The sequence below is a fragment of the Thamnophis sirtalis genome, unplaced genomic scaffold, assembly GCF_051295495.1.
Source record: "Thamnophis sirtalis isolate CommonGarterSnake01/CBP01778 unplaced genomic scaffold, rThaSir2_p1.2 scaffold_3, whole genome shotgun sequence".
Lineage (NCBI taxonomy): Eukaryota > Metazoa > Chordata > Lepidosauria > Squamata > Natricidae > Thamnophis > Thamnophis sirtalis.
The window spans coordinates 67,135,161-67,152,882 of record NW_028261383.1 but is presented as its reverse complement, the minus strand read 5'-3'; the positions used below and the strand labels follow the sequence as shown (position 1 = coordinate 67,152,882).

Genomic DNA, 17,722 nt, shown 5'->3' with positions numbered 1-17,722 from the left:
AGATTACTGATAGTGGGATCATTGCAATGATGAAGAGAAGAGGTGAAAGTGAATCACCCTGGAAAATTCCTCGCTTGATATTAACCATTCCGTAGATCTCAATCCCTACTGCCAACTCAGTTCTCCATTATTTCATCGCCTTTTCAGTAAAGGATATAATATTTTTGCTAATGCCAGTTGTTTCTAAGCATTTTATGATCCAACTATGTGACAGTGAGTCAAATGCCTTTTTGTAATCAATCCAGACCATATTCAAGTTCGTTTTTCTGTTCTTACAATTTTCTAATATCATTTCATCAATTAGGAGCTGATCTTTTGTGCCCCTGCTCCTTCTTTTGTTGCCTTTTTGCTCTACTGGCAAGATGTTGTTTGTTTCCAAATAATCCATCATGTTATCTGCAATAATGCCTGTGAGTAATTTGAAGGTTGTTGGCAAGCATGTTATTGGTCTGTAGTTTTCAGGTGTTGTTCCTTTAGTTGCATCTTTCTGAATCAAGTATGTTTTTCCAGTTGTCAACCATTCATCAATTTGGCCCTTTTGTAGAATTTCATTCAGTTGCCTGGCCAATATTGCATGTAAACTGGTCAGATATTTGAGCCAGAAACCATGTAATTGGTCCTTTCCAGGTGATGTCCAATTCTTTACCTTTTTTACTCGATTTTTGACCATCTCAGTTGTTATTTCTAATACTTGCATTTGTTCGTTGCCAATGCTTTTCTCAAAGTCATGTATCCACTTTGCTTCCTTATTGTAGTCCTTTGCATTTTCCCACAATTCTTTCCAGAATTCAACTGTGGCCTGCTTTTCTGGTTTTTCACTTTTGGTGTCACCATTCACATTAAGACTTTGATAAAAACGCCATTGGTCTGATCGAAATTGCTGATTTTTGTTTATATTGGATGATTCGTGCCTCATATCTTTCAATTTTTCTAGCTGTTGCTGTTATCCGTTGTTTTACAATCTCTACAGCTTCATTGATGTTTCTTGTATCCAATCTATATCTTCTGATTAGCCGGTTTTGTTGTTTTTAAGCCGTTGCTCATGTATGTTCTTTAAGTTACTAGCATCTGCCCTTATTTTTTTGACTTTTTGTTCTAATCGGATTTTCCACTTTTCTGTTGTGTGACTAGGTACTTTGATTTTAATGCCTAGTTCATTAGTGACTATTACAGCTGTGCTGTACATTAACCGGTTCGTTTCCAAGATGGATCCCGATTCAATTGTTGAAAACACTGCATTAACCATTTTCATGATAGGGGCCAAAATTTTCTTAGGCACAGTTTTTAGTGATGGTAAACGTTGCCTTTCCTCATTAAGCAGAAAATGCTCCATGATCTTATCCTTCAATTCTTTTTGTTTTTGAGTTAGTTCATCAGTTGGTTCAGTGATAACTGGTTCTAGTGGTGGTGGTGTTATTTCCTCCCTGAGAGCTTCTTCTGGGAGTTCTGCTATAATGTCTTTAGTTGTGTCTTGAATATCAGTTATTTCCGCTTGTGATATTGTTTTTTTGGTTTTGCAATTTGCCTGAATTTCCTCAAGTTTAACTTTACTAAACACTTTATTCCGTATAATAAATCGCCTTTGATCTGCTAGTCGTTGTTCACTAACATTTGAATCTGGATATTGTTGTTTCCATAATTCATACATTCGCTTTAAATAACCTCTTTTTTCTGGCTCTGAGTTGTAGTAACAGGCCATTATGGCACGGTTTTCATCTGCACTATATTTTTGTCGTTTTGATGGCTGGTCCACTTGTAGCCCACTTGTTGACGGATGTCCAGGGACCCCAACATCCACCGTGGCCCTTGTTAACCCGCGCGACGACCGATGCGGTATAAAATTTTTATTCGTTTCTTTCACCATATTGTATGGGTTGGCGGGGTTTTTTTATGGGGCCAGTTGCCAACCTGACCCCAACCCTTCTCCTTTCTCATCCGGGCTTGGGACCGGCAACGGCGGAGTTTTTATTGTTATTAGTATTAGTATTAGTATTAGTATTAGTATTAGTATTAGTATTAGTATTAGTATTAGTATTAGTATTAGTATTAGTATTATTGTAAACATTTATGGAGAAAACAAATTGAGAAAACTTTTGGGAAAAGGAGAAGAGATGATAATGCTTATTCAAGGTTTCGATTTTAAGAATAATCTTGTCAGTTTTATTTTTATCTTGTTTTATCTTGTCCCTTTATTTTTCATTGTTCGTACTGTATATTATTTACATGACTTCTTTCAAATCTGCATATTTTTCCCCTTCTCCCTGATCCCAACTATATATTTTCTATTAGAGGGCACTACTGCTCTCCTTAAATGATATTCCCAGAATGAAAATGACCTAAGGGAAAGTAATATTTCTATTAGCTCTTGAAGGCTAATAAATGCCCCCCCTTTTTTCTTTTCATTGGAAACGAGGCAGCAGCTGTTGAAAGGATATCAGTAAACACTTGATAGACCAGTTTTCCAGGAATTATCCTTAAAAAGAATTTGTGGAGAACTCTGATGCCAGATGGGTAAATGTCATAGCTGCTACCCTTCACTACCTTTATCTTTTTTAATGGATCCCACAGGTAAAAACATGATCATGCCTTTGAAATTCATTAAAAGCAGTGGGATTTTGTTTAGGTTGAATTTAATCCCTTGATTTTAAAATTGGGAATTATCTTAATGAAACAGAAGCTAATTATTTATCCCAGGGTTAACTGGTTTCTTTTGATCATTGATGGAAACCCAATTATGTCTCAGTTAGTTGTTCTCAAGTCCTTTTAAGTAGTAATTTTAGCAGCCTATAACACATGGGCAAATATTTCTTCAAGCACCAGAGTAAAATACATTTGAATTTCAAAGAATTTACTTTTAAGAAAAGCTTATCAGCTGAGCTCCTTTAATTTCATTTTTGTTTCATTGAGTAGAAATGAATTGCTAATACCATTAACCTGAATATAAATGAATCAGCCAGAATTAAGATATTCAAATGGATGGCTTTATTTTATACTTTATTCATATTTGGGGGGATCAAAATTATTTCTTAAATTCTCAACTCCTTAGAGTTTCCATTAGTGTCCTGAAGAAATAATATTTTTTCATTTTATTTTCCAAAGGGACATTGTTGTGTTTTCCACTTCTGGGAAAATGTGTTTGCATGAATGAAAGTGAACACAGGTGTCCCAGGATAATTTCTTGGTCATCGGAACAAGAGGTTTTATCTTTTGAGCTCAAGCTGGAGCCCATCATTATAGAACTTCTATCTAGCAGAGTGTGACAGAAGTCCCTCAAGATGGGATCCAGCATGAGTCCAAAAGCTCGAAAGACAAAACCTCTGGTCCTGAAGACCGACCCAGATGAAATCCTGGAAAATTATTTGCCTCAATTAGACAATACACAACCCTGATATTTAATTTACAATTCTGTCAAAAAGTTCCTTATTGTTGTTATTCCAAATCCTTATTCAACTACAAATGTCTAGTCATCAAAGAACAAATCTACTCATCTGCGTTAAAGGATGATCTGTGGTTCTTTGCTACTTTGATGTGAAGGTTGAGAACATAAGCCGTGCCCTGCTTGCCTATGTAATCTGAGATAGAAACCACATTCAAATTAACTTCAATAGTTCAGAGAAAAATGTAAAAACAATGACATTTTTCTTTCTAATATATCTACAACCAGGAGTTACCTCCTCCATATCTGGTGACACTGCCTTGCAATCATTGTAATCAGACAGTTGATTGTTTTAAAAGAACCACAGACTTTTCAAGATGCTGTTTTTCAGGGGTGGGATCCTACCGGTGTAACAACCAGTTTGCTTCACGGGTGCCTGTCGCACACTTACCCTTCACTCTGATGAATAGCTGATTACACAGCAGGGGCGGTGGCGATTGTGCGTGTCTGTGTTGAACACATGTGCACAGTTTGCTGTACCCTAATAAAAACAGATATTGAGCAGGGTTGGGTGGGTGAGCCGGGGTGTGGGGAGAGAAGTAGTAATATTACTACTACTTCTCTCTCCACTGCCTACCGGAACTACTAGTTCGCCTGAACTGGTCCAAACCGTTAGAATCCCATGCCTCCTGTTTTTACTCCCTTTAGTATTTTTTAAGATGTTGTATTAAACATTGGTTTCCCGCCTCCATTAATTATGGAGTACAGTTAAACCAGGATGAAGCCTTCTCTGATCTTACTAGTTTCTGAGTTAAGTTGGTATGAATGGATCTGATAAGTTTTTCTATTTAAATCAATCATGGAAAGTTACAAAAAATATGACATATTTATAAAATTAATTGGAAAATTCTTGTGCAATGCAATTAAAACAGTGAGATTGGAGTGATAAAACTCATTGTGTACATTTGAATTTTACCTTGAAGATATAATGTAGAAAATCTTGCATATAAACTTAAGCTGTCTGATACAAAAGCAGGATGAAATATATTCAAATGCATTTCATCATGCTATTATGAATTCATATTTTTTTCCTTTTGGCCTAGACTGTTTGTAAACAGCTAGGATGATTAACAATTGCCGTTTTTCTTACCAACTATCCATATCCTACAGCAGGTTTCTTCAATATTGCTCCCATAAGTGCAGCATTATTTGCATGGGCTAGATTATGTATGTAATATTATATTATAAAGATTAGGTGGAGTTCTAAATTTGCTATTTATGGTCTGTAATGGAACCAAAGTAAATGCTGAAGCTATCAGAAACACAAGCAGAATAAATATATCACATATTCTGTTTACTTGAGTGTTACATCATGCATTTGTGACTATGCTTGTTTATAAATACCTAACCTGAAATGGTAGTTGAGCAGCAGGAGGAAAAAATCCAGTTAAACACTAAGGCAGATAAATAAGTCATCAGACTGCATTAAATTGGCTATAGGACTTGCTCATTCTAATAGCCAGACTGAATGAATGCAAATTTTGCAATTTAAAAGCATGCTGCAAGGAGCGCTGGTCAACCTTCTGTGCAAAATCTGAATGGCATCAGTGAAACCACAGACATGTAGGCTGGCGAATAATGATTTCTGCCCTGCTTGGCTGAATATAATAATCTGTGCCATTATAAAACCAAATCAAACATGAGCAATTTGGGATTTTCATTTACCCTGAGAAATAGAACTTGGAGAAGGCATTAGAATTTCTTTTGGAAGGATAGCTTTGGAAAAGCAGGAATTCTGGAGCTTTTATCTCTCCTGCATTTGTCAGATCTAACATTGAAATCTGTCCTCATCACCAGCTGAACCAGAACAATAAATGCCCACCTATCCTTACCTGCATATTTCTATTGTGCTGGCCCATTGCTGCTCATGTCCACTGGTCCAATTTTATGGAAGATGAAGCTAACTTGCCAGTACTTAAAACTACTGATAATAGTTTTCAATACCTTAATTGGTGGTATTCCTGAGCTGAATTATTTATGTATTCATTAAATTTATATGCCGCTTGTCTCACCATAAAACAATACTCGGATATTTAAACTTAATGAATTAGTTTAATATGCGTTTAATTACAAGTTGACTTTGTAATAGTATTTACTTTTTTTAAAAAAACTCATAAACAAATGGAAACTCCTTCCATGCAATTAGCTATATCTGAGGAATGAGCATGAATGTTAGTGCATTAGCCAGCAGTTCCTGGTGGAAAAAGAAATGCTAATGCATCATAAAGTTACCCCATGGTAAGATCCCCACCACTTAGTTTGGAGTAAAGAGAGTGATTGCTGCTGTAACCTAATAAAGTAGCTTTCAATCTGGGCTGGATTATGGGATCGGTAGATTCTGGGGATGCATCTATAAATCTACTTCTTCCACTGAGATGGCCAGTGATCATGATGTAGTTTAGGATAAACTATTTGACAGAATAAGATTTCAGTGCAAGTTGAACATATTCAGCTAGCTATTCAGGGGTTCAAATTGGGTCAGAAATATATTAAATTATTGGCATTCGTGTTGAATTCATTATGATTACAAAAGTAATTAAAATGTGGAAATGTAAAAATTTAACAGACATGCAGAAACTACGATGAAGCTAGATCCTCCTTCATGAAGTCATTATTTTGGAATAAAAAAATTAATCCGATGTGATGAATTTCCTCTTAATACAATCCTGGAAATATGCAGATGTTAAAATTTAGCCACAGGAGGGCTCACAGAATCCAATAATATTACATGTGGAGAAGTATGCATTTTTATGAAAACGGAAGAAAATTGTTGAATTTAATAGTGCTTGCAGTTAAGAATCTTGAGAAATATATCATCCAAAGAACAACATCTGTAAGTAATAACAAATATCACATATAGAAACATGTCTATGCATGCAGCATAATTATTGCAGCAAACAAGAGAAGAATGTGTAGTCTTCTTACTTGTAGTTTCTTGGTGGCTTCCTGAAGTACAGGACCTCATGTAGGATTTGATTTAAATTAAAAACAAAACAAAACAAAACCCTAAAATTATTCATTCCCTAATTCAAATACTGCAGGAAAGAGCATATGAGATATGAGTCCAACACAGAAGAGGTGAAACTCATGCCATAAAACACCCTACCCATTTCATCATTCTCTACAAAGTAAACTAAGCCCAGTTCATCTTGAAGGCATGGCCCATTATCTTGTTCAAGTAGTATCTAGCATTGAATAAATGTAATTTCACCTGCAAAAAATTCACAACCACCAAAAAGATTACTGTTTGCTGTTAGTCTGGTTTTGCATTAACCATCAGCAGGCAGTACGTGACTGGTTTTGTCCTGTTTGGGACTCTTCAGATATATGTAGCCAATTGTTATTCTGTAGGGTTAAAACTTTGCATTGGGAATTAAATTTATAGTCCATTGCATTCTAGATAATTACATACAATGAATTAGCTTTAGGAGCTATCCTTGGAAGTCATGTGAAACCTTGTAGGTGGGACATGACAAATGTGACATCTGTATCTGTATCTCCCTCCCTCCCCCCCTCTCTCCCTCCCCCCTCTCTCCCTCCCCTTAAGGAAGATGGACTGTATAGATCTGAGATGGCAAACCTATGGCATGTGTGCCACAGGTGGCATGTGGAGCCATTTGTCAGGACATGCGAAGCTTGCCCTGTCAGCTGGCCAGTGCTCATGTGCGTGTTGGCCAGCTGACTTCGGCCTTCTTTTGAGGCCATTTTTCGCTGAAGCCTCTGGAGTGCAAAAAAACCTATGGACACACCAGAAATTTGGGAACAGATTTCCGGTTTGTTCTTAGGGCCAGTTTTAGCCCTCCGGAGCATTCAGGAGCCCTCAGGAGGCTTCCCCGAAGACTCCGGACAGCAAAAAATGACTCTACGAGCAAACCAGGAGTCACTTCCGGGTTGCTCGTCAGGCCGATTTTAGCCCTCGGGAACATTCAGGAGCCCTCCAGAGGCTTCCCTGAAAGCTCTGGACGGCAAAAAATGACTCTATGAGCAAACCGGAAGTCACTTCTGGATTGCTCGTAGGGCCTATTTTAGCTCTCCGGAGCCTTCAGGGGCTTTCAGGAGCTTCCCTGAAGGCTCCAGAGGATGAAAAACGACCCTATGGACAAACCTGAAGTCACTTCAATATTCCTGCCTTATTTTTCCATGATCTTTTTGGTTTGTCTCCTGTCAGTGTCCATGCAAAAGACTCTGTTTGGAGCAACAGTGGGTGATCTCATTGGAAATATGACTTTAAATTGAGACCACATTTGAATTGATATTCCTTTTTCCACCAAGATTTTTTTTTTGTAACCATACAAACAGAAAAAAAAGATCTTGGATTTTTAAAATAAATTTGAAATGAATCTTGGACATCTGGATAATACTAAATGGATGTGATGGTTAACACAACTTTCATAATTGCAGTGTCCTGGAATATAGCTTAGCTGAAAAATTCATCTAGGATCAATGGTGGGATTCAGTCAGTTTGTACCTATTCGGGAGAACCAGTGGTTAACTTTCTAAGCAGTTTGGATAACTGGTTATTAGAAGAAATTTCCTTTTTTTGTTTTTTCCACTTTACAGGGCTAATCCTGTAAGGAAGGCAGGAAAGAAACATTCTGGTGTTGTTTCTAGCCTAATCTTTATTGCCCTGCTGATAGAAACTGCCTCTCCAGTTAACCTTTATTACATTGTAACAGCTAATGTGAAGTGCTCATCGACATGAATGACAGTGAGTTGGCCATGCCTACTCAGTCATATGACCACAGAGCCATGCCTACCCAGCTGGTCATTAGGACAGAGAACCAGTTGTTAAATCATTTGAATCACACCACTGTCTAGGACTTTGTGTAAAAGTATAACAGGAACAGAAACTAAACTGGGAGTTTGAAGCAACTACTTGGTATAGAGATCATAAAGGTACACAAGGATAATATTATCACTTAGTGCATTATACTGATTCTAATTGGCTATTAATGGAACCTGGTTTAATAGTCCAAGACCTCTTTGTTTTCAGAGATAGAATAGCAGCAATCATTGGTAAGGATCTGTTAGATTGCCAGCAGGTGTTTAAATTGCCTAGCACTGAAGTCTAGTTTGTCTTCTAGGATTTCATTCCTAGATAAAGAAAAATGATGTTGGCACAAGCTTAATTCTTTGAATTAAATTGGTGGGATACTATTTTTTTAAACCCTTATCTGTACATTATAGGGATATGGACAATATTAGTGTTAGTATTACCGGGGGGGGGGGGATCATTCCTTATAAAGCATAAGGTGAGGTATCACATGCAAGATTGTTTGGAGGGCAAATAGAGGTTTAATCTCCAGGAAGGAAATCGACTTTTGTGATAAAAAGGTGACAAGCCTCAAAACATCTACAGAGGATTGCTATCAGGCTTTTATCAACTAGTCGAAAGTCTTATTCTAAGATTTACTGGATGACTGCTGTGGTTGGAGTTCAACAGTATCTATACAATTGTAATATTTAAAAATCAGTTCATTATAATGATATGCTTATATTAGAAATTCTTTATTCTGTATTGGTCTTACCTCAATAGCACTGCTGTAGTGTCTTGATTCTAATCGGGCTCTTTTAACAAATATTTGTGAACGTGGACAAGGTTGAGAGAAAGGCAACACAATCAGGGGCCGCAAAGAGAAGAAAATTCTGTAAAGAAAGATGGAATTGAGAATGTGGCAATTTGAGATGAGAGGGAGATTCTTGTATTATATTTTTCAGCTATCTGAAAGGTAATTTGTTTTAGTCCTTCTAGTTTTTTTTTAATTTACATTGTTTTCAATTGAGTCTTTCAAATCTAGCTGCTGCGATTCTAACAAAAGTTCATTATAATGAATTAATGAGGTTTTTTTAAGTAATAATAAAATAAAATTTTGAATCCCACAACTGGTTATAAAGTTTTGGAAAGCCTGAACTGGAATCTTGCTGCTAAAATGTTGTTACATTTTAGACAATATGAGGAAGAAAATATAAAGTTGTTGTGTACTGCAGGAGGCAAATGGAATGTTTTTTCAGTGCTTCCCTGTCTAAGACAACATAGTATAATCTGTTTAATTAAGTGGATTTTTCCACTCTTGGAACAGTGTTTAATTGCAAAGGTACTCATTTTAGTTAGATTAATTTTCATGCCCCAATTTTAGGCTTGAGTTGACTGACAAGGATTTTTATATCTGATGCACAAAGAATAACTTTAAGGCTTTAAATAATGTAAGATTTTCTTTGTAAGCAGATTTCACTTAATTTAAGCTATTTCTGGGTAACTGTGCATTGAAGTGTTATCTTAAAGCACAGTCCCAAGTTTTTAAATAGTGACGGTTAAGAAGAGGCAAAAAGTCACTTGTGATTGTTGATCTATTTATCAGCAGAACATAGTGATTTGGTTATAGAACAAATAAGAAGAGGAAACAGAAATGGGACTCATAAGGCACACTTCCCTGATTTACTCAATTAACCTAATTTTCCTGACTTCAGGTAACAGAGTGAACTACAAATTAAATCATGAACTGGATTCATCCAAGATGGTAGGTTAAATATGATTGTCAAGTTTATGATCTGTTGTGTTGTATGAAATGCTGACATAAAGCTGCCCAGAGTTGATATAAGTAGGTTGGCGGAGGCTTTTTAAAGGAAAAACATAACTATTATGATTCCTAAGTTTACTTCATTCATGCTCTCCCCTGAGTAAAATTTGCTTGGTTTGAATGTTAAGTTTAAAAATATTGTTAGATGCAGAATGTTGGTGTTTAAGCATCCCTTTGGATATGTATGCTTGGAATGAAGTAGGAGAAAATCATCCTCAATTATTTACCTTCAAAACTTTACTAGAGCAACCTGGTACCCTCTAGGTACTTTGATTGACTACATCTTTGCAATTCACTGTTCTAAAAGAGCTGGTTTATACAGATTTATGCACTGCACTGAAACAAATGGAAAAATTTGATTAAGAGAACTAAGGGTCACATAATCTTGTTGATATGTATACTAGCACCAAGTAGAAACCATATATGCTACAAAATATAGAGATGGCCTTGCAAACGTCTTTATGTGTAGAATGCACATCATTTTTTTTATATTCTCAACACAAATAAAAGAAAAAAAATAAGATTTGATGGTGAAGGTAACATTTGTCAAATTTGTCAAGTACTTCAACAAAAATCCAGAACATCTGAATGCTTCGGTAATAAGATTTGCATGTTAATATAAAATAAGTCATTCTGAACAATGAGAAACAATGATTTTTCCTTGACTTTATTCTATGTTACACTCTGGTGACTGGATTTTATGGAGGAGCTGCTGAAAAGTGACAAAATAAATGATTTTCTATGAAATGAGTTTAAAATGGTATATAAATCCATGTTTTCCTTGGCATGTAATAAGCTTTTCAGTGTGAAATACTAGAGTGTTAAGCTTTGCAGGGCAAATCAAGGCCAGGATAATGCTGAGTTAGCAGGCAATAGAAGGCCCATGATATTTGTGCATTCTTACATAGGTAAATTTTATCTACAACAGCAATGGAAATGGTAAGGGGTGGTAGTGGTGGAATACTACATAGTTTCATAGAAATCCTTTGTGTTTTTTAAGAAGGACACAACTTAATGGAAGAAAGGAAAGCAAAATATCAGTTGTAAACATACAAACATATTTTTATACCCATGTAATATGTCTCCCCACATACATAAACACATACTTAGGCAAGCACATAGCCAGAAATGTCTTTTTATTTTTGTTTTCTATTGTGGGAAAGAGAATATTGTGCTTCTAGAAAAGCATGAAGAATTTCTATGAAATTATGTAGTAAAAACATGACATGGGCAAAAACAACTCCCTCCTAATACATGCTTAACGATTTAGAGCTGAAGACAGTCACCAAATTGTTGTCTCATTCATGATAGCTAATGAGAACAAATAAAATACAGCAAGGAGTGTAAGATATCTAGGGTCCAGTAAATAGTCCCATTCCATTTTTCATTGGATGACTTTAGCCAATCGGTATCTTTCAATATAATCCAGCCTCACTAGATTTCTGTGCAATTAAAAATAACAGACTGGGGGAAAGATATACACACTACATAAATGCAGTAAAGAGTTAGATACACCTGATTATACAACTTTTGGTGTAAAATATGCTTCCTTAACACTGCAACCTGCTTGAGGCTTCATTCTGTGCACATATTAATATGGATATATAGTAGAGAAACTTGGAAATGTATTCTTTAGAAAAGGGGGGCACAGCCCCTGGGCCGTGGCTCAGAGCTGTTCAAAACCGGGCCATGGAAGGGCCAGGCAAGCGTGTGCACATATCCCCACATGCACAAGCAGGGGATGAACGTGGGCATGTGTCTCTGCCTTTTGCACAAATGGAGCTTCTCATGCATGCATGCTTGCTGGCAGCTCCCACTGAACTACCACTACCACCCCCAGTCTGCAAAGCTGGAAAGGTTGGGTAACTCTGCTTTAGAAGACTTGAACTGGGAGATAATTCCTGTAGACTGATACCTAATTATAATTCCAAATTTGGAGAAAAAAGGTACTTCCTTGCTTATCACTAGTCTTATCTTATTGGTCCCCTTTCTTCAGTCAGTTATTCTCTGCACAACTTATAAGTTACCCATGCTCTTTAATTTTCTGTGACTGCTTTTGCTGAACAGTGGAGAAGTAGGCAAAGCAATTGGCTAGAATAGCGCTGAAACTTTTCATATCATTTTGCATAATTTGCAAGAATCAGAGATGTGAAATCATTAAATCATAGATTGTTCAGTCCAAATTACAGCATCTTGAACAGAAACTAGATAAGGTAGCTGAAAATCTCTCTGGGTAATTTGGTTTATTGTTAAGAGGTTTCTCTAACATTCAGTTTGGAATCTATTACCTTGAATCCTGTCTTCTGCATTTATAGAGCTAAGTCCTGAAATTGTTTGAAGAGCACTACCATAATTCCTTGCCAGTTTCTCCCCAATTTAAACTTTCCCACTTCTTTCAAAATCTTTTCATGGGCCCTTCATTGCCTTTCCTCCAACCTGTTCCAATTTCTCTGAATCTTTCTTTAACTAGTATGCCCACAACTGGAGACAGGGGAGCTGAGCAACACCAGATAAAGTGAAGCTATTGCTTCCCATGATTTGGATTCCCCCCCCCCTAATTTTATTTATGTTTTTAAGCTACCACCCTTCTAAGATCTTTTTTACAAGCACGATCACCAAAGCAGATATCCCTAATCTATAAAATAGTCCAAAATTATAGTGTTTAAAGGAATTTCTGCCATAATGCACCATGATAGTGGGAATGTCTCATGATTATGTTCTTTTTTTAGTTTTTTACATTAGGACAGTGGTTCCCAAACTTGGCAACTTTAAGACTTGTGGACTTCAACTCCCAGAATTCTCCAGCCAGAAGAGCTAGCTGGAGAATTCTGGGAGTTGAAGTCCACAAGTCTTAAAGTTGCCAAGTTTGGGAACCACTGCATTAGGATATTGGTGATCTAATAACTGAGTCCTATTTATATCGTTACCACACATAATTTCTTGCTTGTATAAAAAACATATTTGCATTACAATTTCAAGGAAAGCATAATTAATTACTTGTACATATTTTGTAGTAATACAGTCCCCCCCTTTTTTTAAAAAAAAGAGGAGCAGGTTTGCTTTTTAAAAAATACAAATTCTCATTTAGTTTCATTCCACTCAGTTTATTCCCTCAAAGACTTGAACCTTCAAAAAACAAGAGTAGGAAAAATTCAGAACCAGTCTTTCAGCAAAAGGGTCCCTTAAAAGAGAAATAATGTTAGTCTATCACCAGTCAGGTTAAACTTACTCCAGTTGCTCTTTTACAACTCAGTCTGGAGGTAAAATGAGTAGGGGAAGAATTTTAAAGTTTATTTTCATGAAATCAATATCAAATATAGGTTGAAGGCACCTGACCTTCACTTATCTCCATAGCTTTGGATACAGCCACCACCCCATCCTGGCTACTCTTGTCCGATGACATCTGTTGGAGCAGAGGACACCACTGGGGCTGAGCCATAAAGTCTGAACAATGTGACCCCAATGTACTTGATAATATAATGGTTTTGAAATAATTGTTTTTCATTTAATGTTTAGCTTACATGGTACTGATTGTTTCATTGATAATAGTTTGGTTCAGGGGTGAAACGCTCTGCTAATGGTTCGCTTCGCTACCAGTTCATTTCACACATTCATCCGCACTTTGCATGCATCCGAACCATTCATCCAAACTGGTAGTAATCAACTGTGCGTGATTTTCGTGTGGCACATCTGATTCTTGCATATCTGATCGTCGGAACGACCAGTTTGCCTGAACTGGTAGCATTTTTTACTACTGGTTTGGATGAACTGGTAGCAGTTTTTATTACTGGTTTGAGCAAACCAGTCTGAACCAGTAGCATTTCACCCCTGGTTCAGTTGTATTTATTTTCTGCCCTAAAATTGCTCTTTTGGGAATCAAAATTCCAGTTTTTTTTAATCGTTACTACTAAAAAGAATGGATGCGTACAAATGAAATTGCTTAACAATATGAAGTTGTTTGGGTACTCTATGTACAATGCTTTCCCATGAATGTGATTCCTATTACATTGCCAGACTTACTCTTAAGGAAATATTTATTATACCATTTGTATACATGGTACACAAGAAGCTGTTTACTCTGCCAATGTTCATACTGTGTGTGTTATCATTGAGGGAGGGGCTGCTTGTCTGGCAGAGCAAAGCAAGTAGGTCTCCTTGATGCAGCTTCATTCCTGCTCATTTTGTGATAAAGAGTAACTGAGTCTAAATTAACTTATATTTAGATAGCAACAAGCAAAGTCAAATACTCTTGTAGCCTGTACATGAACTGAATAGTGCTGCTTTGGACAGGAACCAAAAGGAACTTGAAGAGAACATGAAAATCTGTTTGGCTGCATTGTTGGGAAAGAAAGGAAAGGACAACATTATTTGATAAATAGTTGCTCTTCATGTAATGTTCATGTTCTTTCTTGTTCAATATTATCATTACTGTATTGCTAATTCTGATGTCCCTGGAAATTCTGAATCAATAGCAAACTAAATTGAGACCTTTGAATTATAACTTCCACCAGGGGACTGACTGCTCATGATGTGGGAGACTCAATTTTATGCTGCATGTTCATAAATGGTGCTGTCTGAGGGGGGAAAAAAGTTCAATTATATATCAAGTCCTTTGACCTCTTTCACTTCAGTGCCTTTTTCACACAGAGAAGAGGGTTATTTAAAATGCCTGCAACAGCCATTTTAGACTTTTTCAAAAATTTATAATGAAGTTGGTTGAATATTCATGACTGTACCCAAGAAAATCACTACCCTGGGAAAAGAAAAGTCTTTGCATTGCAGAAAGTACTAGTATTTAACATTTACATGCATTGGAACATTTGACATGATTGAGATTACCACAAAGGATTGATGACCTTATTTGTACATGCCTCCCCTCACCCCAGGTGTTATTTTCAGAAAACAAATATTTAAAGCAATTAGTATAGTGGAACTAAGTAAATTGAACTTAAAAACTACATTTCGATTACCAACATGGGAGGAAAATCAAATTTCTAGGAAGTAATTTTATTTTTTTACATTTCTTTGTTTAGCACCTTGTTGAAGCTGCAGAAGAAGCTCACCTGAAACATACATTTGATGCTGATTTACAGGTAAGAAAAAATCTGACTTCAGTAGTTACAACAAGAGGTTCTGTTTCATGAATCGCTACAACTATTCCTAAAAATAGAGCAGAATCTATAAAAGGATTGTTGGTAAAGAATGGAAATGGTTTCTCATTATAGAATCAAATCATGGTCATTGCTGTAAAGAAGTGATCAAACAATAGCAATATAATGCCTGTTTGTTTATTAAAGTGACCAAAATATTCTTTTTAAAGTTTGCTTTTCAAAAGATTTGATGATAAATAAACTCAAAAGCAATATAAATCCAACTAAAGGTTCAATAAATTGAAAGGTCTATGTTATTCATAAATTACAAAAGCCGCATGGGAAGACACAGACAGGAAATGAACTAAAAGCATCTTGACGCTTCTGCTATTGGAAATCATACAACCATTGTAACAAATATCCATTGAGATTTACTTAATTTCCATGAATTTATCCATTGATGTATAGCAGATTCCAAGTTGTTATAGCAAATTCCATCATTTAAATATTGGGTATATTAAAAAAAAAAGTATTGGTTTTATCTGAATGGAGGACAGATATCCAGCTTGGCTATCCTCAATCTCTACTATTATAAGAGAAAAGAAAAATAATAATAAAGTGAAATTCATTTTCTATACATTGCTAATTATTTCTATTTACCACATATTTTTGTAACTGGGCATCGTTGGCTCTGTAGGGATAGCCATGACATATCCGGAGAGAAAAGAAAAATAGGGCTGACAATTTGTCCAAATTACAACAGGTAAAGGAGAAATTCTTCTATAAAGAAGAACTTACAGTGAGAGTGTGGAATTGGACAATTTGACATGGCCAACTTGCCACAGCCATCTCACAATGGCCAATTGACCATGGCCATTTTGCTGCAGTCAACCCACCATGGCCATCTTGCTCTAGCATGGCTAAGTTGCTGCAGGACAATGTTTCGTGGCCAACTCACGGTGGAACAACTCATCACAGATAATTTCATGCAGAATAACTCAAGGTAGTAAATGTTATCTGCCACTGTTTCTTTGAAATTATTTCCATTTTTGTCAATAGAAATAATGTCAAAGAAACAGTAGCAGATAACATATATCCCATTAAGTAATCCTACATAAAATTGTCCATGGTGAGTTGTCTCACAGCGAGTTGGCCACGGTGAGATGGCTGTGGAAAGATGACCATGGTGATTACTCTTAGCACCTCTGATAAAAAAAGCCAATGGAAAAAGGTCCATAGGACTGAATGAAGCTTAGGAAAGCAGGGAAATTTGAATCTGCTGATGAGATGATTTTACAACAAAGATCACTTTTATAGTCAACCCTTAGCTAACTCATAAAACAGCTAAAAACAAGACTACTTAACATCTGTCATGACAGTTCCTTCAAAATTCTCTTCTCCATTGAAATAATTTTTGTTTCATCAAAATGAGTTAAGTACTGGTAGCAAACTTATGCAGGAGAATTTACCTGCCTTATTTCTTGCATTAAAAAGGCTGATGTGTTTATGTAATTTGCTTCAGTGTTTTGTGGATTACCCACCCACCCCTTTTCCCCAGTTCCATAATATTTTTCTTCTGATGTATATTGACTAGATCTTTTTACATTATCTCGGGTCTTTTGCATCATAGTTTTCACAAAAATAGTGTTTGTTTTATTTCGAGATTATGACACAGTATATTCATATGAATATGTTGCAGTGTTTTCTATGACTAATATAGTGCAAAAGTTTAAAATTAAAAACATAGAAATAATGTCTTCAAATACATTTAAAAGAACTACAATGAAGACAGAATTTAAATATAGCTGAAATATCTATTTCCCTTTTAGCATAATTTAAAGTATTATTGATACTTTAATACCTTTTGTATTTATAATTGTAATATTCTATCCCCTATTTTGTTTTTTTCTAACAGCCAAAAGTATTGATTGGCTAAATCAGACAAAAGCTATTGTTATGTAATTTATGATTTAAGATAAATGTTTCTAGAATTTGTGCACATCTTAGATTTTTATGTTGAGCACTTTTCGTTTAAATGCCATTTGAGTTCACAGCATTAGCAGCACAATCTAATTTCTGACAGGGGTCTTATTGTTTATTGTTGTCATGGGCCATTAAAACTAATCAATTGTTAATCTTGATTTCGGCAACCTCACTGCCATCCTTCATGGGAGATTGAGGTGGTTCTTTATTAAAAGGCAAGAACAGCAAGCTCTTACAATACCTTCTGCTCAATGAAAAGTAATGATTGCCCCCCCTTTACTTTGGAAGGGAAATTATAAAATTGGTAGTGCATTCAAGAAAAGAAAAAACTCCATCCGTCCTTTTACAAATAGCATTGTAAAATCAGATTCAAAATGTCTTAGATATTTTTGTTCTCTGTAAAAGGGGCTTGTTTTCAACCTTCAACTCTTTTATATTTCATCTGTAGTATTTTTGATTTTCCCTTATCTTTGTAAAGACTATTTTCTTTGTTAGGTCTTACACATGTCTCCTTCCCTGTGCAGCTTCCTGATTGGAGAAGGCCTGTGGGTGAATTTTCCTTCTCTTGAAATTAACTTGAGCGTGAAAATAGCATAGAAACAAGTTTGTTTTCTATCTATCAGTCTATCAATAAA

The 17,722-nt window shown here is 35.9% G+C and overlaps 1 protein-coding gene across 2 annotated transcripts in view; it reads left to right on the top strand.

Moving 5' to 3' along the window:
* Positions 1 to 17,722, top strand: part of CACNA2D3 (calcium voltage-gated channel auxiliary subunit alpha2delta 3) — a 573,108-nt gene that overhangs the window by 197,229 nt on the left and 358,157 nt on the right. For both annotated transcript variants that reach the window (XM_087709045.1, XM_087709046.1), the window contains exon 4: positions 15,048 to 15,107. In XM_087709045.1, coding sequence (XP_087565171.1) covers positions 15,048 to 15,107 — 60 coding nt within the window. The remainder of the gene's footprint in view (positions 1 to 15,047; positions 15,108 to 17,722) is intronic.